The 25,321-nt window shown below is 41.9% G+C and overlaps 1 protein-coding gene across 1 annotated transcript in view; it reads left to right on the top strand.

Moving 5' to 3' along the window:
• Positions 1–23,174, top strand: part of LOC145355602 (mucin-5AC-like) — a 111,502-nt gene extending 88,328 nt beyond the window's left edge. The window contains exons 35-46 of the mRNA XM_080207851.1: positions 1,262–1,315; positions 5,473–5,523; positions 7,032–7,447; positions 8,826–8,997; positions 9,305–9,537; positions 11,170–11,353; positions 11,470–11,680; positions 13,127–13,302; positions 15,667–15,736; positions 19,863–19,893; positions 20,914–21,024; positions 23,091–23,174. Of these exons, the coding sequence (XP_080063977.1) occupies positions 1,262–1,315; positions 5,473–5,523; positions 7,032–7,447; positions 8,826–8,997; positions 9,305–9,537; positions 11,170–11,353; positions 11,470–11,680; positions 13,127–13,302; positions 15,667–15,736; positions 19,863–19,893; positions 20,914–21,024; positions 23,091–23,174 (1,793 nt within the window). The remainder of the gene's footprint in view (positions 1–1,261; positions 1,316–5,472; positions 5,524–7,031; positions 7,448–8,825; positions 8,998–9,304; positions 9,538–11,169; positions 11,354–11,469; positions 11,681–13,126; positions 13,303–15,666; positions 15,737–19,862; positions 19,894–20,913; positions 21,025–23,090) is intronic.
• Positions 23,175–25,321: the final 2,147 nt, after the last annotated feature.

Raw genomic sequence — 25,321 nt, 5'->3', positions numbered from 1 at the left:
TAGGAGAAAACCAGAGCACTGGAGGAAACCCTCGTGGACACAATGAGAATGTGTAGACTCTGTGCAGACAGTGACTGAAGGCTGAGCTTGAACCTGGATCCCTGGAGCTATGAGGCAGCAATGTTAACCAGTGTGCCACTGTGCCGCCTACCATGACCTGTTAAATTCAGCACCATGAAGTGGGATTGGAGTCCCTACATCAGAAAACCAGTCAGCCGCTTCCACTTTACTGCTGGGGGGAAGGGGCCAGTGGACCACAAAACCCACCTGTGATTTGCAGAAGTTGTTTAATTGACTTGTTGAACTAATTAAAGGTCCAATTCACCTGAAAGTTTACAAGGCTGTCAACAATTTATGGTCCCAAGCACAGGCAGAATGGACAGGTGTAAATCTGTCCAGATGAGTTGGACAGGCATTGGGTTTACAAAGCTTCAAAGTGTGTCCTAATGTGAGAGAGGTTGGAGACAACAGTTAGTAGTACAGCACGTGTCTTGCATTGTGGAGCATTGTCATTTCCATTGAACTAACATTACAAAAATGGGTGTTTTGAAGCTAAGATCCCCTTGGGTAACCATCAGACAAAGCTGAGCCTTGAAAGGTAAGGTTCCTAGCAACAACCTTGAGCCATGAGAATTATTCACTTTGGAGATGGATTCTCCAGTGAGGAGGCACTCAGGAGAAGGAGGGAAGGGAGGGTATCAGCAGCCAGGCAAGTAGATGTCTAAGGAAGTTGATGGGGCTGTAGAATGGGGCTGATGGAGCCAATCTTCCCCAAATGTGAAGATGCAGAAAACCCCACATGATGAGTCTACAGGCAGAGGCTCAACTACCTATAGTTTCCAAGTGCCCTTAATGTCTTAGACATTAGCATTTATCTTATCAGACCATCGTAGTTCTCTCTGACATGATGACGGGGCAAGAGTTCCAATAACTTCTGAGGACATCCAGTAAGGTGGTCTTGAGTTTTTAAGTGCCTTATTGGCCTTCCCCCAAAAGGTGACACAGGGCTTTCACTGGCTCTTGGGCTGGTAGACAAGACCTCTGTTGTCTGCATTAAATACGGCCTCAAGTTGCTGCCCATATTCCCACAAACAGCTATTAACCTGATCAATGATGAGCTCTGTTCCTTCACCACCCAAATAAGCTTCATATTTTCTTTTAGAATTTCCTTGAACGTAGGCTTTGCCAATCAGGGAAATAAATTCATGGTTTCCTTCTAGATTATCTGTTATTTTAATTTCAGTGTTTCCCTCTTTTACAGAATCCACCACAAAAACAGTGACGACGCCCACAACTACACCTTTCACCACACCTGGTAAACAATGGCCCTTTTTTCTTATAGTTATCTGCAGAACAAGTGACTGTGACAAATATGAAACACTTTTGTTTGAAATTTCACGAGATATTGATTTCTTTACTACTTCTACGATATGTAGTGAGTAAGAAAAGAAATTATACTCTATGTTGTTGGAACAATTGGTCAATTAGTTCAAGACATCTACCCTAAAGAGGGAGCAAACTATTCAATTCAATTCGGAACATTCCCTTGGCTGTGTTACAAGATACATTGCATTGGTCATTGTTTAAGTGTTTGCATGTTTTGGCAACTTTAAAACAGCACACAATCAGGGCTGAGATGGCAAGGCAATGGTGTCTCCTGCCATCTTTCTCCAGCCCAATTAACTATGTCCCAGATTCCCCAGGAAATTCACCTTGGGGGAGGACTTCAAAATTCTGCCCAATGACTTTGATTTTGCCCAGTGTTGAATTTGAAGCAATCTATTTGAGGAGCAGAAGGATGGCGGTGTAGAATTAGAGGGACTCTGCCTGAGCAGAGGAAGCCATTTACAACATCAGAGGTCGCAAAGGCCAGGGATAATCAATGAGTGGCCAAGCGTGGAGTGAGAATGGAATCAAGGGAAGAGGAAATAAATTGACAGGGAAGAGATCAACTTAGTGAGCGTGAGGGATAATAGAAAAGAAATTGCAGTGTTGAGGAACTAGTTTAAGTTTATTTATTAGTGTCACAAGTAGGCTTACATTAACACTGCAATGAAGTTAATGTGAAAATCTCCTAGTCACCACACTCCAGTTCCTGTTTGGGTACACTAAGGAAGAATTTATCATGGACAATGCACCTAACCAGCACATCTTTCGGACTGTGGGAGGAAACTGGAGCACCCGGAGGAAACCCACGCAGACAAAGGGAGTACATGCAAACTCCACACAGATAGTGACCCAAGCTGGGAATTGAACCTGGGTCCCTGGCACTGAGAGGCAGCAGTGCTAACCACTGTGCCACCATGCCACCCACATAGTCATTATCTGTGAAGCCAGTTCTCGGTTTATCTTTCAGATGTTGGGTTCTGTCTTGATGAAGGTACTGGCTGGATATGGATGCTAAGAAAGGCAAAAAACCACTCTTATTTTATATTGTAGTTTAACACTGATCGTGGCAAAGTATTACTTACAGCAGTGCAATAAGTTAGCTAAGCCAACAACTACTGCAAAAATTGCTACTGTCATTATCTTCCTCTTTAATAAATTTGTTTGGCAGCTTAGTTAGTGCCAAGTTGTAGCATCAGGTCATTCTTCTGTCTTCAGACGACTGGAGGATTTGTGACGGCACCAGTAGCTGAACTAGGCTAAAGAGATAACGGCAAAATACTGCCGATGCTGGAATCTGAAGCAAAAGCAGAAAATGCTGGAAAAACTCAGCAAGTCTGACAGCACCTGTGGAGAGAGTAGAGCCAACGCTTTGAGTCTGTATGACCTTGCATGATGAAGGGTCATCTAGACTCAAAACATTGGCTCTAAGCTAAAGAGATTTTCTTTTCCCTTCTTCAACATGTTGTCACTTCACCTAGATGTCTGAGGAAGTGAAACACTCTTTCAGTATAGGAATCCAACCTCACACGTGGGATATTCTGAGCAAAAATGGGTAAAGAAATTCCAAGAAAGTATTAATGCTTTTGTAAGCTATTTGCTACACTTGTTTTAGCTAATAAATTATTGCTTTTATTAGCTTCCTTTAATTTTCAGATATTTTATAAAACTCTTTCCTTTGAATTTGTGTGCAGTTGGCCACAAACATCATGATGCTGTGATTTTGTATGCATCATCTATTTCAAATTGGTATCTTGAGAGTTGGTGAAAAGTTTTCATTCCATGAACCTTTCTTAGCATTCCAGAGAAGTTTAACTGCCCTGATGTCGAGATGCCAATTAGGCTGAATTTGAAGAATCTGTAATAGCAGACTCAATTTCAAGGTGTGAGGAAAGTGAGAGTTCTTGTTATTTTTTGCAAAGTCATTGTGATATGGTCTCTTACCAGGAAACAAGCTTGTGTGTGTGACTATGGGTGTGACTGATAGGTTTATTTAATACAGTAAAAAGTCTGACAACACCAGGTTTTAGTCCAACCGATTTATTTGATAATAGACTCACAAGCTTTCGAGGTTTCCCTCTTCGTCAGGTGAATGGAGAGTTCTGGCCTCAGACAGAGCATATAAAGCACAGACAGTTTAGAGATTACTGATTAGAATGCGAATCCTTACACCTAACCTGCTGTTCAAGACCTGAAGTGGCTGACAATGTGAGTGGAAGGAGCACTGATCACAGGTTACAGAGATGTGTATTGTCTCCAGACAGTACAGTAAGTGAGGTTTTGCAAACCCAGGCAAGTCACGGGGGTTACAGATAGTGCGACATGAACCCAAGATCCCTGTTGAGACCATCCTCATGTGTGCGGAACTTGGCTATCAGTCTCTGTTCAGTGACTCTGCGCTGTCGTGTGTCGTGACCACTGGTCACGGGCATTCAGCCTCTGACCTTTGGGTAAGCATTCTCCAAGGCGGCCTTCACGACACACGACAGCGCAGAGTCGCTGAACAGAGACTGATAGCCAAGTTCCGCACACATGAGGACGGTCTCAACAGGGATCTTGGGTTCATGTCGCACTATCTGTAACCCCCGTGACTTGCCTGGGTTTGCAAAACCTCACTTACTGTACTGTCTGGAGACAATACACATCTCTGTAACCTGTGATCAGTGCTCCTTCCACTCACATTGTCAGCCACTTCAGGTCTTGAACAGCAGGTTAGGTGTAAGGATTCGCATTCTAATCAGTAATCTCTAAACTGTCTGTGCTTTATATGCTCTGTCTGAGGCCAGAACTCTCCATTCACCTGACGAAGAGGGAAACCTCGAAAGCTTGTGAGTCTATTATCAAATAAATCGGTTGGACTAAAACCTGGTGTTGTCAGACTTTTTACTGTGTTTACGCCAGTCCAATGCCGGCATACCCACATCAGGTTTATTTAAATCAGAGACAATTAGACTGCAAAGGTCAAAACACCGGTAAAAGAGGTATAGAAGACAAGTGGTTGAAATACAAGTGAACAGGGGGCAAAGGAGCAGCTTGACCAGGATTTTATGTGAGGCGGATTGGAATGATTTTAAAGTTAACTGTTGGATTTCAAAGGAAACTTACACAATTGGGAGATCATACATGTGTGAGGCAAAATAGGAAGTTTGCTTTATAAATACAATAGCCAGAACCATGGAAACGATAGAGTGGAAGATTTAAAGGGGAAAAAAAACATATATTTAAAGTAGGACTGAAGTTTGTTATGTGTGGATATGAGATCTTGGATGTGCGTTGAAGCCAGACCTGTAAACATCAGTTTTGTCCCCCGTTCCAGAGGAGAGTTTGTATGAGGTTTCCACTAGAGTAGCAGAACATTACCACACAATGTTTATAGATCTGAACATCTGTAAGAACTGTTGCCATCAAAACTGGGAATTAGCTCTGAGTTTATCTAATCCAATGTATTTTAGGAAAAGATTGTAAAATACTGTTAATTGTGTGAATGTGTTATTGTGTTTTTTAAATGTCATTTTCTTAAATTTTCAAATTTAAAATCATCACAAGTAGTCTGTAATTTATCTATCTTGACTTCAGGATTGGCTGTGTTAAGTTATCCCTCAGTGTACCTGAACAGGCACCAGAGTGTGGCAACTAGGGGATTTTTACAATAACTTCATCACAGTGCTAATGTAAGCCTACTTGTGATTAGTAAATAAACTTCAGGTAACTGCTCATAATGTACCATTTTGGCAACTTGTTTCAAGTTTCCCTTGGGTGTTTGGACAGCCTAGCACTTAACATCTACTGTGCCATAACAAGTGGGAAGTGTGGAAGTGAAAAGATCTATTTACAGCAGCCAGCAGTTTGGAGAATGTACCAAAACAAAGGCATGCAATATCTGAAGCTTTCAATGGTCCAAATGCACAAGTAATAAGATCTGTTTATTTGTTCAACTCTTAAGGCATTTCAATTAATTTTTTGATAGCTATGTGTCCTAATAAATTCTATAATGTGAATTAAGCTATAGCGACACATTTTTAAATGCTTGATTTTCCTTTGTTTCCCACAGCATTGGCTCATTTAATTCTTCTGTGTTTTATTTAGGCAGATATACAACAGTGACAACAACAAGTCAGCCAATCAAGAGTACCACAGGTATCAGTTAATATGTGATGTGTGACCAGACTTTTCATCAAAATTTGAGTCATTAGCCAATTAAATATGGCTAGTTTCAGTAAAGTTGTAATGGTATTTGAGAAAACTTGTAGAATGCCTCTGTTTGCTACACTTGTTTTAGCTAATAAATTATTGCTTTTATTAGCTTCCTTTAATTTTCAGATATTTTATAAAACTCTTTCCTTTGAATTTGTGTGCAGTTGGCCACAAACATCATGACGCTGTCATTTTGTATGCATCATCTATTTCAAATTGTGATGGTATCCTTTTAAATTTCATTGACTGTCGTTTTCTGATTAGTCACTGCCCTTCCCAAGTTGTGATTACACTCCATACAAGGTTTCACACAGTTTTGTTTATATTGAATCATAAAATCCCTACAGTGCAGAAGGAGGCCATTCGGCCTGTTGAGCCTCTATAGACGACAATCCCATCCTATCCCCGTAGCCCCACTTAGGTACACTGCTGATCCGCCTGACACTAAGGGGCAATTTACCATGGTCAATCAAATTAACCCGCACTTCTTTGGAGTGTGGGAGGAAACCAGAGCACCTGGAAGAAACCCACGCAGACACGGCGAGAATGTTGGAAACTCCACAAAGTGACAAAGGCCGGAATTGAAGTATTATGAATAATGATGAAACTGAACTGAACTGACCAAAGGTGGAATGGGCAAATAGATTGTCCCATTTTGAAAGAAGGGTTAGTTTCTCCTCATTTCAGGCAGCAAGTGAATCATCATCATATCAATGAAACTTGGGAGTTAACATTAGGGGCCTCATTCTGCAACTGTGAACGAGTTTACAAAGTCATCGTGCCACCCATTTGTTCAAAATCCAGTTTGAATTAGATTCAGAGAGGCTGGGATTTTTCAACCTCCCCTGTTGCCGTGGGCAGAGTTAGCTCTTCATGGTCTCCAGGCGGATGTCTACTGCAGTTTTTGCTGTCCACCCATCCTGCTGCCAGGGAACCCACGGCATTGAGGGGGGATTTTCTTCAGTGAAAATAGAAGCTCCTGTTGGTGGGAAGGGCCAGAAAATGCCACCCTTGATGTTTTTTTGAGAGAATATATTCCCAGGTTAATGATAGGAGAGTATAAGCAGAGTAAGGTCCAGTCCACTCTACTCCAGTAAAGTGCCATTGTTTCAGTCTAAGAGGAGTACTACCGCCATTGCCAGTTTGAAGTTTCTACTTCCTGCATCATTAATTTTCATGGCATGTCTGAATATGATTGTATTAGCAGTTTGTATTGAAGAGTTTTTTTAACTGTGAACTGATAGCCATTTAGATTGATTATATCCATATTTGTCAACACAAAGTCCTTACTGCCACGGGGGACTGAGAACTTTTCTGACTCAGTGTGGCCAGATTAAAACTCCAACTCGAGACACGAAAGGCCCACATTCTATCTCATTGTGTTACCCTACACCTCTTGATCAAAATGTTTACTTGTTCATGACAAAAGTTAATCAACTTCTCTTTTACAGATCTATATTGCAATGGTGTATGGTCACCCTGGTTTAATAAAAATACACCATCCATTCAGAACAAAGGCGATTCTGAACTATTGGAGCCAATTCGCAATGAACTGTGTCCTTACTCCCCATATCAAATAAGTAGCATCAATTGTGAAGCCGTCAAGTTCCCACAACGACCAATAAGTGAAACAAAGGATAATGTTACTTGTGATATAAACCGAGGACTGATTTGCGAGTACAATGAACTGATGCCTGAGAGCCACCTCATGTGTTTGGACTATAGGATCAGAGTGTGCTGTGAGCCAAAACTAACGACATTAATTACATCAACAACCATTAATCCTGTGACAAATGAGCCCCCTATAATCCAGCACACAGAGAAAATTGTAAAGTCATGTCAGTGCAATACGAATCCACCAAGGAAGGTAAATAAATCCAACTCAATTCTTGTCGCATTAATAACGTATTGATTGAATACAAGTCATTCACACAGCTCAGCAGCTTTCATCATTCTGGCCGGCTGTAGAATATTTTGATGTGATTATGGTTTTTTAATTGGGAAATTATCTAATCACGATAGAATTTCCCTGTAGAAAATAGTCACAATAACTGAAATATGTGATGAGATGAGGCAGGATAAAAATGTTTGTGTTGTTGAATTCACCCAGTTATAGAATGTTTTAGCCATTTTGATAGAAGGCAGAGAATGCCCATCTCTTGGTCTTAGACTCTTGTCGATGTGACGGGGTAGGCTGGATAAGGATGGCCTGAGAGAGATGTTGCCAGTTCTATAACAATATACTGCTTATGGTTAAAGAAGAAAAGTAACTTGTGTCTAGCCCTTAATTTATACTTAGGTTTTCATTCCAAAAACATAAGTGTAACAGCTCAATATTCTGAATCAATCCAGAAAATTCTCATACGTTTCTAATGGGGAGGTCCACCTGTTGGAAGCGCAAGTTTAAAAAAGTCATTGTAGACAATTGCGCAAAATTAAACCAGAAATGTTGGAATGGCTGATATATATTCCAGGTTGCCAAGGACCCTCATTAATGGCACCTGTATAATGATGCCCAGAATGTCAATATTACTGTATCCATGAAACACACACTGGATTCAATACAAGCCAATTCAATGAGTTTTGTTCACTTAGGCCATAAGCATGCTTTATGAGAGAGCAGCAGATACAAACTTTTATCCCGCAACATTCCCTTGAAAATACTTGTGACTTTATAGCCGAAAATCTTCCACCCCGACTGCCATGGAATCGGAGCGGGAGAGGATCTGACAATGGGAATCTCTGACCTCGGATGGGAATTTCCAGTCTCGTCTGAGCCGTGCTGTAAAATCCCACCCTATAAGTCTCGCTTTCATACTAACTTGTAGAATGTGCATTGCAAACTCCTCATATCAACCAAGATTGAATGGTGGAGCAGACACGCTGTGCTGAATGGCCTAATTATGCTCCAACATTTTCTCCTCTTAAAGTCTCTTTCCACACTACCAATTTATGCCACGATGTGGCATAAAATCACCAACTAACTCTTGTACCAAAACAGAGCAAACCAATGTTGATTGATATAGGAAAAATAAATAAGTTAAATGTGGGTATATACAAATTCTTGGAAACATAAATGACATCCGTTTACAGATTTAGAGAAACCAGTTCTTCAATTCCCCAGAAATAATCAGTTTTTAAAAGTTGCCAACATTTAAATATTAATTATTTCTACGTTCAGGAAGTTGCCTGGTTTACTCAGGTCAAAAGCTAAATAATTGATTTATTTTTGACTTTCCTTCTAGTGTCTGGAGACATGGAGGGAAAACTGCACAGACATCACTTGTATCAGAGGAGACATCTTTAAAATGGATCCCGTTCCCTGTGCACCATCAATTAAACCAAAATGCCTCAACAACATTGAGCCTGCGAAAGTTCGCACTGCAAACGGATGTTGTGAGAAATGGGAGTGTGACTGTTAGTATCATTGCTCTGTTCAAATGTCACATTGCTATTGTTTGAAATGACAAGGAAAATTTTTCATTTTGTCTGGGCTGTGAAATTGGATTGATTAGCCAGAACTTTCCGGCTGTTCTCATTGGCGGCATCTTCCAGTCCTACCAACGGTTCCCGGTGGTGGAGGGTGCATAGAATGGGAAACCCCATTGATGGTGATATCTACTGAAATCAGCAGACATGAAAAATGGAGAGGGTAGATCATAGGCAGTAATGCTATCCCAAAGTACCGATAGTTCTCTGAAGTCTAGTTTTGATTTGACTTTAGGTGAATGTGAAGTATGGGGAGACCCACACTATCGCACATTTGATGGTCTGTGGTATGACTTCTTCGAGGACTGCACCTACACCCTGGTGGAAGAACGTGTTCCAAAGTACCATTTCTCGGTTGTGGTAGATAATTATTTCTGCATCTCCTTCATAAAGAAGTCTTGTCCAAAAGGCCTGATTATTTCCTACAATGGAAATGTTGTGCGTATTTCAACTGGTGGTTCATATGTGGTAAGTACTTTTATACATGTTGTTTATATTGAAAAACCTGATTGACAGTTTGTTATCATTAATAATAAACAATGTCATCCACCAGTATATATAAATGACACATCCAAGGTTGCTCATTAATTTACTCATTGCCCATTGGTTATATGGAGACACATCTGAATGTAACCATAGAATCCTAGAATCCTACAGTACAAAATCAAGCCATTCAGCCCCTCGAGTCTGCACTGATTCTCTGATTGAGTATCCCTTCCAGACATTATCCCTGTAACCCCATGTATTTACACTGTCACTCCCTCTAACCTACACATCTTGGGACACTAGGGGGCAATTTACATTGGTCAATCCATCTAACCCACAATCTTTAGACTGTGGGAGGGAACTGGAGCACCTGGAGGAAACCCATGCAGACACTGGAAGAACGTGCAAACTCCATACAGATAATGACCCGAGGCTGAAATTGAACCCAGGCAGTTTGGCTGTGAGGCAACAGTGCTAATCACTGTGCCACCATGCTGCTCCAAATGCCATGTCCATTCCATCTCTTCTACAAAGTCCACCAAGTTCCTATGGGACATTTCATCCATCAGCTATTACCCATTATTTTTGATAAAATTCACAGATGCTGATAATTTTAAAGTATTTATTAGCGTCAGAAGTAGGCTTACATTAATACTGCAATGTGTACTGTGAAAATCCCCTAGTCGCCACACTCCGGCACCTGTTAGAGTACACTGAGGGAGAATTTAGCATGGCCAGTGTACCTACCCAGCACGTCTTTTGGACTGAGAGAGGAAACTGGAACAGCGGGAGGAAACCCACGCAGACATGAGGAGAACACACAAACAGTGACCCAAGCCAGGAATCGAACCCAGATCCTTGTGTGCTGTGAGGTAGCACTGCTAACCACTGTGCTACTCTAAAACAATTAATCCTTGCAAAATGTCTGTCCTAACCCATGATCCAAGTTATGTGTTTTACCAGGCCTGTCTCTTTGTGGTGATCATCTTGCCTACAGCATGGCCTCTGAAAATCTAATCTTCCAAAATATGGCTGATTCCTTTATCATTACATTAAACATTTTTGTACAACTGACCCTTCCCCCAACAGCTCTATCCTTGATCTTTGCCCCAACTCTCCACCTTCCCCCCCCCCCCGATGACTCCTTCTTACTGAATCTAATCTGATACTCCCCACAACCCCCCCCCAACCCTGCTTCTCCCCTGCCCGCTTGCCACCTGCCCCACCTGCTGCCCTATCCTGCCAACTTACCTCGCGCACCTCCACATTCACCCACTCATTCATACATTCACTCATACACTATTAACACACTGAGATGTTTTGGGACATTTAGACACTTGAGGTAAAGTAAAGCAGCTAGTGTCATAAAAAAAGGGGACATGGATTGTCTTGACCTGATGATCCAGCATTACAAGGAAGCAGTTCCGTTGAAGGAATGCTCCGCATTTCCGAAGAAGCCAGAATCGGAAGACTGGCCAGAAATGTGGAACTTGATTGTGGTGCAGAATGCTGAGAATGGAACAGCAATCCACCGGTGATCAGGCCATTCATTGCAACATACTGAATTCTTTGTAACTTGGAATAGCTTTTAAAACATTCCGTTTTTTCTTTCAGTTAACTGTCAATGGATCGGATGTGAGTCTTCCCTACAGTGCAAATGGATTTGAGATTACTAAACTGGGCATCAGCACATATATTTTTATCCCTGATATTCGAGCAAGTATCACTGCTTTCCGTAATGCCTTTAAGATCAGAGTGCCAGAAGAATATTTCCTTAACAACACCCAAGGCCAATGTGGTATGTGCTCTGTTACTGTATAAAGTTGTATCAAATTAGACATGATATTGATGGTTTTGCAAGTTAAATTTTGTTTGAATACATGATGCACTGAATAATTTTTTTCTGATCTTTAGGATCCTGCTCACACTCTCCACCCCAATGCATGCGAAAGAATGGGAAAGTTGAACCATCTGACTGTTGTCACAAAACTGCATATGACTGGAGAGTTGATGATCCCAGTAAACCTCAGTGTCAATCAGCTCCTACTAATGTGCCTTGCATTCCAGAGCCCCCTTCTCCAACATGCAAATCCGAGGGAACCATCTGTGATGTTATTCAAAGAAAGTAAGTCAGTTCCTTCTTCACATTGAATGTCGGGCGGGATTTTCTGGCCAAGCTTGCTCCAAGACCAGAAAATCCTGCCCGAGATTAAGAGACCTTTGCATGGTCCTTTCCTGCCATGGCAGGCAGGACTGGAAAATTCCAGCCTTAGGGTGTTGCCGATGAAAATCACCCATACTCCAGGCCCCCATGCCAAGTCGGTTCCTGACTGAACCCTAGCATAGCAAATGAATACAGCAGTCAGTTTGCACAAAACCATTGCAGCACAACCGATGGTCCTCTAAAGTAAAATATGGAGGCTGTCACTCAAAAATGTAAGTACAAAGATTTTAGCTGAGCAGAACGTGCGGCCACCACTTCTCTTCACTTGACCATCTCCTGGCATAACTTGGCCCTCCTCCCGGGCTTATCTGCTGATGTTGATCTTGACCCATGCCAGCCCCTCCACAGCCCCTACACCCGTCCCCATGATCAGCAAGCTGCCCCTCGGATTATGTTGCTATCTGTAAATCACTGGCAATGGAAAAGTGAGATTGATGGGTCAGTTTTCCTCTAGTCCTGTCTTTGGCCTCTTTGGGTGTTTTTAAGCAGCTGGGGGAGCAATGGCATAGTGATATTGTCACTGGGCTAGTAATCCAGAGACCTTGGCCAAGATATCTGCCAAGGTAGATGTTGAAATATGAGCTGAATAAAAATCTGGAATTAGCAGTCTAATGATGACCATGAATCAATTGTCATTAAAATTGTCATTTTGGTTCACTAATGTCTTTTAGGGAAGGAAATCTGTCGTCCTTATCCGGTGTGGTCTAAATGTGATTCCAGATCCACAGCAATATGGTTAGCTCTTAACTGCCCTTCTGAAATGGCCAAGCGAGACACTTAGTTCAAGGGTAATTAGGGATGGGAACAAAGATTGGCCCAGCCAGTGGTGCCTACATCCCACGAACAAATAAAACACCCACACCACCTCATCTCCAGCGGGGTCCAATTTTTGCTAAAGTTTTCAGAAAGCATCTGGAAAGACAGTTGTAACGCGGGTGCGAAACTAATTAATGGTCTGGGGACAGTAGCAAAAAATGTTGATGTGACTTATAAATAGCTTTCCAAAAGCAATTTAAATCTCACCTAAATTTGAGAATTGTTACAGAAGGAGGCCATTCAGCCCATCATGTGCAATACAGCTGGTCCTCCTCCCTTCTTTTGCCTTGTAGCCATCAAAAAGTTTTCTCTTTGGATAACAGGAAATAGAATTTCTGGAAAGATTTGGTTGGCACAAACTCGGGATTAACAACCAAGAAGAAGGGATAAATATTTTCACAAGAATTAAATCACTCTAGAAATTAAGGGGATGCTTACATTTCTATATATTAAGATGGTTTGAAGTATGAAATGATGCGATGATAAATCACTTTCACTTCATTTTAAGCAATCTCTTTTTGCGTTAATTAGGCCATTTGAAGAATGTAGAAAGAAGATTAACCTTGACAAATACATCAAGACTTGTGTCTTTGACCATTGTGCGCTAAATGCCAGCGTAGACTGCAGTAGCTTGGAAGCTGCGGCTTTGGCTTGTGCAAGTGTTGGAGTATGTGTTGACTGGAGGCCTTTCACCAATGGAGCGTGCAGTAAGTGTTATAAATCTGGGTGGTGATCAGGTTTACTTCGCATGCACAGGAGCTAATTAACTAAATATAGAAAAAACACACAATTGCTTCTAACTGAAATAGAGACAGTGCGATTGCGTAAATACAGGGTCAGGATTTCTCTTGCATTAGATTTCCATACACAATCAAAGCCAGTTCATGGGATCAACTGCATGGATAATTAGAGTATTTCCTGTACTACATAAGTTCATAAAAAATAGGAGAAGAAAGCCATTCGGCCCAACAGGCCTGTTCTACCATTTGATAAGATCACTGTTAATCCGATTGTGGTCCCACGTCCACCTTCCTGCCTATATCACCCATAACCCTCAACCCCCTTGTCGATCAACGCTCCCTCCATAGGTGACCAGGTGTAAAACATTTCCATGCTTGGAAACTAAACATCTTTTGGTATCCCAATTTAATGCCTGATGTCAAATAGCTTTTCTGAAGACATTATTGTAGCCCTGTATTTAGGAGGAAATTAGAAACACATCAGGAGGGATTTTAGGGCCTCGCTCATCCAGAAACGTAACATCCCGGCCCGAGGTCAACGGACCTTTCCATTGTCCGTCCCTTGCCCACTCCAATTCCCGTGACGGGTGGAACGGTAAAATTCAAGCCATTGAGTTCTGGGCTACTCATGAGGAAGTGACACTAATAACAGTCCATGTATTGCTGCCTTGTTCAGTATTGCAGCTCCATAGCAGGGCAACATACATGATCGAACTGTTGAGTTACCCATTTGATTTTCATTTCCTGTATCGCTTGAACATAGAATGAAGCTGAAACAGGCTGAATGACAGCTTCATTCCCGAACAGGCCTGCAATCAGGATTGTTGACCTTCATTCCATCCCAGGTAAACCCTGTTGCTTAATGGTCCACATTCAACATAGCCTTGGCAAATCAATCTTGAGGCTATTATATCCCTGTTATATAATCATTGAAATGTACAAGGAATCTGAGAATGGTTCCTTGTAAACTAACACTCAAGTGTCATATAGAAATTTGACCCAACTTGCACTATATGCTTATGATTCTGTTGTGAATTAATTAATGCAAAGTGCTATTATGCAGCATTTCTATAGCTACAACATGCACAACTGCTAATGATCCTCGCTAACTTCTCTGGACTGGTAGATAGAATTAACATCTGGTCAAATTACATCTTCAGCAGTGAATGAGTTAAAAAAAAATGCAGTGATAAACATCTGCGTAGTTGAACTTTTGTTTCTGACATTGATTCTGTCCTCAACAGAACAGAAAACCAGCTCAACATTTCACAATTCCCAATGCCAAAGTGCCCCTAGTTTGTGTCTGTACAAAGTGTCCACACGTAATTAATCCTTTGAGAGAAAATGGATAGAGAGAAAAAAGAGGCATTGTGGCAAAAGGAAGACCAACCTGCCTGACTAAAGGTGCAGGCAATTATTTCCTCATAGACATCTTGGGCAGGATTTTTAGCCCATGCTGGTGCTGGGAACGGACGTGGGCAGGTGCAGAGTTTCACATACCTCAGTGGCATTCCACCATCCAGGCTATTTTCGTGGAGGCCGGATTAGTGGCTGGGTGGAGGGCATTCAGCAGATAGGCTCTTGAATGAATTACAGACCTAATTGAGAGGGAGCCATGTTCCAAGTTGCTGCACAGGCCAGGGGCAGCTTGGTGACGGTAGACTGGAGGGGGGGAACGGTGAAGCACTCCACGGAGCGCCTGCCTAGATTCAGCAGCAGCAGCAGCAGCAAGGTCCGAGCTGACACGTGGAGGGGTTATCCTCTCCCCATTCCCCGCAGACCCCAACCCCACTGTTGTGATCTTGCCACAACGACCATTTTATAATTTTCAAAATGTTGGAAAAGTCCATTTTGGGATTTGCCGCTGCTTCAACGTTGGAAAGCCAAAGTCTTATTGGTTCTCCATTTCTCAGAGTCCACATCTTAATTGGACAGTGAGCCTGTGTCGTCTACCCACTAATTAGTCAACTTGTCAAGGGAGGAGTGATTGTTGTCCACACAATCTGAGATTCTGACCCCCATTTGAACCACAGAGCGGCCTTCTGAATTGTGTCTGAAAATTCAACCCAAACTATCTGCTGCTGTTCATTCTGCATTGCTGGGAAACCTATTTTGTAATTTTGCTTAGGCTAAACCTACAATTTATTTCAGAGCTTGTTGTCCTACATTAGTGTTAAAACCATTCACATTAGAAACTAGATTCTGTCAGACCAGCTAAGCTATAGCCAACGTTCACAGTGCTTTGTTTGATGATACTATGTTCAAAGTCACTGCTTTTGTAGTTGGATATTTTACCCGTGTTTGTATCTAATACTTTATTTCATTCTAAAGATTATAGCTGCGATCCAGGTTTGACGTACAAGCCATGTCAAAGCAAGAAAGACGATCAATGCACAAATGAGTGAGTATGTTGTCCGCATATTTGAACACAGAGTTTGTCTCTCAGCATTTTTGAGAGAAGATGGAGAGAAAAAAAGAGACCTTGTAGCAAAAGGGAGACCACTCTGCCAGAGACTGCACTATAGTTACAGGCAATTATTTCCTCATAGATACCTTGGGCAGGATTTTTAGTCCCTGCCAGGCTGGGAACAAAGGTGGGCGGGTGCAGAATTTTACACTGCCAGTATGTGTGCCAGTGGCATTCCACCATCCAGGCTATTTTCACGGTGGTGAGATTGGTGGCAAGGGGGGAGCATTCAGCAGATAGCTCATCTCTCAGCGTTTTTAATAGTCCCTTAATGATATGATTAAGGGACCCACGAGGTTTCAAACATAACTTTGATCAAAATAATTTTAAGTTAAATCTGCAATTCTGATTTTGGAAAATAAATCAAAGCTTTTGTTTCTGCAGCACGATGATTGTTGGCGCGTCATTCTCTCCCCCTGAGGAAGGCTGCTTTTGTCCAGATGGACTGATCCTATCTGAAGACAAATCCAAATGTCTTTCTACTTGTCAAGGTAGGGTATTTTATTTTGTTTTTCATGTAGACATTAATCTGTTTTCATTTGCAAAAAGGCCACTGTTAACAAGTCCAAATTGGACCCTGATAATAAAAAGATACAGTCCCAGTTGACCATAGTTGCTCTCCCCTATGAGGGGGGGAGAACTGACTGGTGGTGATTTTAACCTGAGGATCACCACACCTCAGACAAGGGGCAGGGTTGAAAAGACAGGCCCTGGGGTATGAGTAACCTTGGCTGGTACGGGAATTGAACTCACTGGCTCTGCTCTGCATTGTGAATCAGCTGTCCAACCAACTGAGCTAAACCTAATACACTGCCCATGCCATCAACCATTTGGCTTGAGCAGCTGGACAGGAGTGGGCTGCCCAATTTTAAAAAAAACTCATTCATAGAATGGAAAGGAGAGGGAGGTGCAGTTTGATATTTGGGGGCTGACCTTTGCAGATCGCTCCTCCCCCACCCCCTGCAACCCTCCCAAATCTTCCTATCCCCCTGCAGCCTTAGATCCAACCTCCCCACCCTCTCATTGCCCACCCCTCTACCTCACCTGTCTAAACCCTTTCTGCCCAAGGCCCTGGACTTGTCGGCTTTGGGGATCCAAAGACCTTCTCCCACTTCCTCTTGCAGTACTGCCAGCGACCACTAATCCACTGTTGGTGCTGCTGGCCTGGAGCCGCCAATCAGATTGGCCAACAGCTCCTGATGGTGGACTTCCTCCCCAGTGGGAAGTCCCACTTGGCTCTTGTTAAACCCACAGGCAGCACATTATGTTTGTGAGTTGGGTTTGCAGCTAATAGCTAATTATTTACGTAAGCCTGTCAAAAATTTAATATATGAAGATCCTTGAATTGGTGACAGTAATGTCACAGTGCACATGTTGGTGGATTACATTGTAAAACACTGATATTCTTACTTGCTCCAGTGTTGGCAACATAAGCTCCCTCAGCCTTTTTTGAACTATTGCTATTAAAATAGATGAGCATTTTTTCTCATTAATTGAGCAAGACTATAGGAGGGTCACTAGTTTAATGATAAATCATATTTGTTGTGTGCGTAACATAAAGAATTATTTGGTAATTAACTCTTCTGCTTTTCTAGTTTGTCGTGACCAACTAGGACATCAAAGGAAGGTGAGTCGTCGAAAGCTCTGACATCCGCTCTCCGAAGAGATCTGTACATTAGATCAGATATTCATAGAATCATAGAATCCTACAGTGCAGAAAGAGGCCCTTTGGCCCATCGAGTCTGCACCGACCACAATCCCACCTAGGCCGTACCCCCATATCCCTACACATTATTACCCATTAATTCCTCTAACCTAAGCATCTTAGGACAGTAAGGGGCAATTTTAGCATGGCCAATCAACCTAACCCACACACCTTTGGACTGTGGGAGGAAACTGGAGTACCCGGAGGAAACCCACACAAACACGAGGAGAACGTGCAAACTCCACACAGACAGTGACCCGAGTCGGGAATCGAACCCAGGTCCCTGGAGCTGTGAAGCAATAGTGCTAACCACTGTGCTACCATCCACCCAATGAATTGCCTTTTGAGATTAATACGCCAGAATACCTGATTAGGCTAAGAGCCATAAGCTTAACCATCCCTTTCCTGATGGGAGTCTGACTGAAAATGAGGAAAGGGATTGGGAGCAGTTGTGTTTGAAAATGAATTGGATTTAATCAAAAATTATCTGGGGAATGTAATCAAGAGGCGACAAGCACATAGGAGGGTCCGACCAAAAGGTGCAAGGGGTTAAAAGAGGAATTGCTGAATTACAGGAATGAAGATCAGACCTACTTCAGGTGAAGAGTATACAGAAAATAATTGCAAGCTAGGGTGTTTAATCTAGAGCAATACATTTTTTCTATTCCTTATAGAGGCGGCATGGTGGCACAATGGTTAGCACTGCTGCCTCACAGCGCCAAGGACCCGGGTTCAATTTCTGGCTTTGGGTCATGGTCTGTGTTGCGTTCTCCCTGTGTCTGCGTGGGTTTCCTCCTGCTGCTCTGGTTTCCTTCCACAGTCCAAAGATGTGCGGGTTAGGTGGATTGGCCATGCTAAATTGCCCCTTAGTGTCAGGAGGACCTGCTGGGGTAATTACATGGACTTATGGGGCTAGGGCCTGGCTGGGGTTGTGGTCAGTGCAGACTCGATAGGTTGAATTGCCTCCTTCTGCACTGTAGGATTCTATGATTTATTTGGTGGAAACAGGCTTAATAATAACATTCAAAAGATAATTTGATAAATACTCAAAGGGAAAACAATACTGTGGGAAAACAACAAGGATCAATTGCATAGATCTACTGAAAGCTAGCGCAGGCACAATGGGCTAAATGGCTGCCTCCTGCACTATATTTTTCTATGATTGCTTTTTTTATACAAATAATTCTATTAAAACTTGAGCACCTTTTTAATTTCTGCAATGAATTGCGGCAAATAGGATTCAAATAATGATTTTGAGAAATGCTTAAAGCTCCATCTTACAAAAGTACAGGAAACCTGCTGAGTTTATCAGTGCTGCAAACAACAGATTTGAATCAATTGTGATCTGTTTGGGATGAAATTATGCTGTTTAATATTGGCAACAAAGAAACAAATGAAGTCTCTTCACAATTTGTGTTTAATTTTTATTTAAATGGTTCAAAACTTTCATAAATGATTAAGGAAAAGGACTGAATCGTTATTAATTTTGCCATAGTACAATTTCAACTCATTCATAGAAAGTGTAGGTGCTCTCTTAAAATGTATGTTGAAAATATTCCCTCATACTTTTAATTGAAGACAATAATAGATTTACTTTGAATTCCTTTGGCTTCCTTATTTTTTAGAAAGATCCATTTCATTGCTGCTATTTATGCCATTAAGCAGGGTTTCTCTATATGCCAGGCCACTTGGGAAGTGTTCAATTTTAGAAAACCATGTGAACAGGCTGGCACCTAATGCTATAGTTCCTGGGGAGAGTAACAATCGATTAGGTTTCTATTTGTGACAACAAATGTTCACACAGCTTTGACTTACATGTCCACAATGATGTTTCATGTATTGATGGCATCCGAGCAGAATAATGAGGAGGGAAACCTCAGCCAATAATATATTTCTTTAAATAGGGGCGGCACAGTGGTTAGCACTGTTGCCTCACAGCCCCAGCGACCTGGGTTCAATTCTGGTCTCAGGTCACTATCTGTGTGGAGTTTGCACGTTCTCCCTGTGCCTGCGTGGGTTTCCTCCGGGTGCTCCAGTTTCCTCCCACAGTCCAAAGACGTGCAGGTTAAGTTGATTGGCCATGCTAAATTGCCCCTTAGTGTCAGGGAGATTAGCAGGGTAAATACATGGGCTTATGTAGCTAGGGTGGGATTGTTGTTGGTGCAGACTCAATGGGCCGAATGGTTCACTTCTGAACTGTAGGGATCTATGAAAAGATTGAGGAAAGTAATGGTTATTTTTTCCTATTAAAAGGGGAAATACCCTTGAAAAACTGTGCTCCCCCAGATATTTCTGCTGTTTAAGGTCACAACGATGGGAAGTGTGATAATATTTGCATACTTTAACTATTTTTAGGCGAAACAAAACACAATCTGAAATGATTGGAGTAAATTTTAGCCAATTCATCCAGTCTGGGTTGTTCTCAACCCTTCCACCCCATTTTTATTTGAAAATGACTAAGGAGCACTCATTCCCAGGAAATGAGTTCAGGAAACATTAGGAAACTGGTTCAGGGTATTGTGTTCAGGCCTGGATCCAATGGGGGAGGCTGTGGTCTAGTGGAATTATTAATATTAACTAGACAATTAATCCAGAAACTCAGCTAATGTTCTGGGGACCCGCATTCGAATCCTGCCACAGCAGATTGTGGAATTTGAATTCAGCAAAAAAAAATCCGGAATTAAGAATCTACTAATGACCATGAAACTTTTGTTGATTGTTGGAAAAACCCATCTGGTTCACCAATGTTCTTCAAGGAAGGAAATCTGCCATTCTTACCTGGTCTGGCCTACATGTGACTCCAGAGCCACAGCAATGTGGTTGACTCTAAACTGCCGTGCAAGGGCAGCTAGGGATGGGCAACAAATGCTGGCCCAGCAGTGATGCCCATGTCACATGAATGATTTTTAAGAAATGACCAGGACCCTCCAGTGAAACTTTCCCGTTCAGGGACTCCAATGCAGACTTAAATCTTGGGGGCCTGGCAACCAGCAGCTTTGCAGCAATGGGAGGTCAGCCTCCAGCCACAAACCTCAATCTATCATTAATTCCTGGAGCAACAACATGGAAGGACTGACCTGCGTTTGTTGTGTGCCAAGTCATGCTGATGGCTAAACACCGAAAGTTGGCCATGTGGCAGCCTGGAGCAATGAATGTCTATAGGCAAGACATGGCCAATAATATCAGGGTCGGGTTGTTTTTACCTTAATCAATTTGTACTGTAAATATGCTGTTGTAAAACAGAATAGGTGAAGTGTTGTATTTAGATTACAGCAGGTACATGGTTAAAAATAAACATTTTGCACCACGGCTAACACAAAACAGGTTCATGTTGATTGACGGAATGAGGCTTAGGAATGAAATCTCTCGTATCTCATTATGTTCTTTGTGTGATTTTTGTTTGCAGAAGGGCGAAATATGGGAAGATGCCAATGATCCCTGCCTCTCGTATGCATGTACTTTGTACGGAGTTGTCATCAGAAATAAAACCTGCAATCGGGATGAAAGCTGCCCTGAAGTATGTGTTGATCACTTTACTATTGAGTTCACTTCAATATTAAATTATGCTCCTTCATTTATATGTACTTTCCAGAACCCTGAACCATGTTCATTTAATGTAATATGGCAAAGGACTCGGTGTCTTGAGACATGATGTGGACATGTTGGCATTGGACTGGTGTAAACACAGTAAGAAGTCTCACAACACCAGGTTAAAGTCCAACAGGTTTATTCAGTAGCAAACGCCACTAGCTTTCGGAGTGCTGCTCCTGCGTCTGGTAAGCAGGAGTTCTGTTCACAAACAGGGCGTATAAAGACACAAACTCAATTTACAGAATACTGATTGGAATGTGAATCTTTACAGCTAATAAAATCTTAAAGATACAGACAATGTGAGTGGAGAGAGCATTAAGCACAGGTTGAAGAGATGTATATTATCTCCAGACAGGACAGTTAGTGAGATTTTGCAAGTTCAGGCAAGTCGTGGGGGTTACAAAGCTTCTGATCTTCGGGCAAGCGTTCTCCAAGGTGGCCTTCACGACACACGACAGCGCTGAGCAGAGACTGATAGCCAAGTTCCGCACGCATGAGGACAGCCTCAACCGGGATCTTGGGTTCATGTCTCACAATTTGTAACCCCCATGATTTGCCTGGACTTGCAAAGTCTCACTAACTGTCCTGTCTGGAGATAATATACATCTCTTTAACCTGTGCTTAATGCTCTCTCCACTCACATTGTGTGTATCTTTACGATTTTATTAGCTGTAAAGATTCGCCTTTCAATCAGTATTCTGTAAATTAAGTTTGTGTCTTTATATGCCCTGTTTGTGAACAGAACTCCCACTTATCTGACAAAGGAGCAGTGCTCCAAAAGCTAGTGGTGTTTGCTACCAAATAAACCTGTTGGACTTGAACCTGGTGTTGTGAGACTTCTTACTGTCTTGAGACAGCCAGAGCATTTTTATATTCAGAATTTAATTCTTCTATTAGCAAATTCACCAGTTAGTGGCAGTAGCTACTTTCGTTTCACACTCTCAGAATCTCCTCACCACCTACAGACAGGAAAAATATTTTAAACTGGTCTGTGTAACAACAGGAGACAGGCATGCAACAAATAAACAGTCTTTATGTTAGTGTCCAAACTGTCCATTAAAATTCACAGGATAATAGTTCAGAATCTTTGTTTCCCAGTCTCACTGTCTCCAGGTCAAAGGGGAATAAAAATTGGTGGCTTGAAAAATCAGCTGAGGATTCATCGCAAAGTTTATTTATTATTGCCACAAGTAGGCTTCCATTAACACTGCAATGAAGTTACTGTGAAAATCCCCTAATCACCACACTCCAGCACCTGTTCAGGTACACTGAGGAAGAATTTAACATGACCAGTGCACCTAACCAGCATGTCCTTCAGACTGTGGGAGGAAACTGGAGCACCCGGAGGAAACCCACGCAGACTATGGGGAGAACGTGCAGACTTTACACAGACAGGCAGTGACCCAAGCTGGAAATTGAACTCGAGTCCCTAGTGCTGTGAGGCAGCGGTGCTAATCACTGTGCTGCCCAAGCCTTGCCTGTTTCATTAGCTTAGACCAGATTCACCTCTATTAAACAAATTAACTTGTGGTCATACAGTAGATTATAATTAGGTTCAGCATTTTGATTAAATTGACTATTATTGTTCTTGCTTTCCTTCAATAAAGTTTCCTATCCTCGATCAAATCAAATGTACACTTCAATCACTGTCATTATAATATGAATAAGTTATTTAAAACTCATTATGAACCCATTAAAACTTTTCAGTTACGGTACTTGATATAAGAGTGAATAAAATATTAATTCCAGAGATTATATCAGATGTATCATAAAATGCACTTTATGCCTATTGATATTTTACAGCATAAAAATATATTTTGTGGATTTAATTTATTCAGTTTAAAGAAGGTTATCTAATATTGTAAATGTTATGGTTGCAAGTTTACACATGACAGTGCTTTAAAAAGGAACTTGTTTTCATCATAAGCTGTTTCTATTTAAGGAACAACATATTCTATATTAATGATTCAATATTTTATTGATTATTTTTAGCACGAGAGAGTTTATATCGATCGTTGCTGTTTTACATGCGAAAAATTTGAAGGTATCCATTTAATGTGTTTACATGAAGATTGATTGTTCTTTGCTTTAGTATTTATTGAAAGTTACTGATATGTAAAAATGGAGCAGTTCCGCACAAACAAAGATGATTTAAACAAGGGACAAACCTCAGTTTATAGAAATTGCTGCCAAGAATTTCCCTCTGATCAGCCGCTGTCACTTTGGCAAAAACTTTCTTCCAATCTTCTGCTCAGATTATGGCATTGTAGTATCCCATAGCTTCCCTACAGTGCAGAAGGAGGCCATTCAGCCCATCAAGACTGCACTGACCACAGTCCCATCCAGGCCCTATCCCTGTAGCCCTATAGATATTGACCCTGCTAATCTCCTGACACGAGAGTCAATTTAGCATGGTCAGTTAGCCTAACCCACACATCTTTGGACTGTGGGAGGAAACCAGAGCGCCTGGAGAAAACCCACACAGACACAGGGAGAACATGCAGAGTCCCCACAGACAGTGACCCAAGGGCGGAATTGAACCCCCGGATCCCTGGTGCTGTGAGGCAGCAGTGCTAACCACTGTGCCACCCCAATCAGGAGAATCCAGGATAAATGTGCTTCTAATTTTTTAAAGTGAAATATGGTAGTGTGGCTCCTTTAATGGGTGAGCGATCACGGGCCACGTAGCTCAGTGGGCCTATTGCAGAGGAGCATGTGAACCTGAGCCTATTGCAGTGGAGAGTTTGGGCCCAGGAGTGGGATGTCCCTCAGCCTGGGAGTTGGAGAGTGAAATCACATTCATCATTCTGTTCTCTATAAAGTTTGTTTCACAATAAGTTACTTCATTTAGTTTTCCTCTGCCGAGTTCTTGTTGCACCTTGCGGCTATTACAGAAAGGTTACATTTCTTTCCATCTGGTACAAATTAATCCCTATTCTCAACATTTTGTTCAAACAAGACTCTCAGGTTTTACAACTCCCTTTCACCGCTGAGAAATTGGGCTAAATTTTCCAGTTTCCTCCCCTCGCTACGGGAATCGTAGCAGGCGGGACAGAATATTTGGCGGACCGTTTAAATGTCCATTGACCTCCGGCAGGAATTTTGGTTGTGGGACTTGCATGGCTGGAAAATCCCACCCGTCATCTCCTCTCTGGGGCTTGGGCTCATCATCACTTCTCCTCTGCTAGTATTTTATCAAATTGACCATATTTCAAATTGTGTGTCTACGTAATGTATTTCAATATGTTGCTAGATGCATTTTCAGGTGTCTTCTAGACACCCAAGGGATGTAACAGAAGTCATCAATTTTGCTACATCATTTTGTACATCAGCCAGTTTCTGTTTTCAACAATGAAAAGTCACGAGACACTTGGATATGTTAACAATATTAGTGGTGTACTTGTTCAATGTGTTTCTTGATGCCATATTAGCAATTTGAGCATGTCAAATTGGTCCAGTTGATGTACCACCATTAATTAGTTAGTGATTTTAGGGGATACAGAAGGTATGGTACCTCTGCTTTTAATTAACCAAAATGTACCTTCATTGGCATCAACGTCCCTTTTTGCTGCAGGTATTGTGAGCTCAATACATTCACAGGTGGTGCTGAAATTGGATAGGTTCATGTAATGGCATAGACTGTTATCACACCTGCCAATAGGCTGCTTCTGTTCTCTTCCATGATGTCCAGTTTTGGAGGACATTGTTATCTCGATGTTCAGTGATCTAGGTTAGGTTAAAGCAATGAATCTTCAGATCCTGTATTCCAATGCCTTTCATAAAGCAAGCTTATTGTGGTCTATAGATCCATACAACTCGGAACATTAATCCTGCATCCTGTACCACATGGGCTTCCATTAATTAATGGCACAGTTGTCCGTTCTTCGGCAGTGCATAGTCGTACTCCCTGTGATTATTGGGATCTTTCCTCAGATTAATGTTTGCCCAGGAGTTTTGCCTTCATGCCTTATCAATGGTGCTTGCTGTTCCTCCACTCATTGCAGTCTCCTTTCCCTCTGATTAAGTGCATGTTTGTCTTTTGCAAAGTCAGCAAAGTATTAGACAAGCTGTAGCATAATTTGCTGTAACACCCAATTAACTGCTACCCCCCAAGTTTGCACCATTCCAGTGGGATTTCTGCTCTAATCATAGAATTCCTGACAGAGCAGAAGGAAGCCATTTGGCCCAAGGCAACAATCCCACCCTTGCCCTATCCCCATAAC

The sequence above is a fragment of the Carcharhinus amblyrhynchos genome, chromosome 19 (genome assembly GCF_965287045.1).
Source record: "Carcharhinus amblyrhynchos chromosome 19, sCarAmb.v2.hapA, whole genome shotgun sequence".
Taxonomy (NCBI): domain Eukaryota; kingdom Metazoa; phylum Chordata; class Chondrichthyes; order Carcharhiniformes; family Carcharhinidae; genus Carcharhinus; species Carcharhinus amblyrhynchos.
Note: the sequence above shows the minus strand (reverse complement) of the source record. Positions and strands in the feature narration are given on the sequence as shown.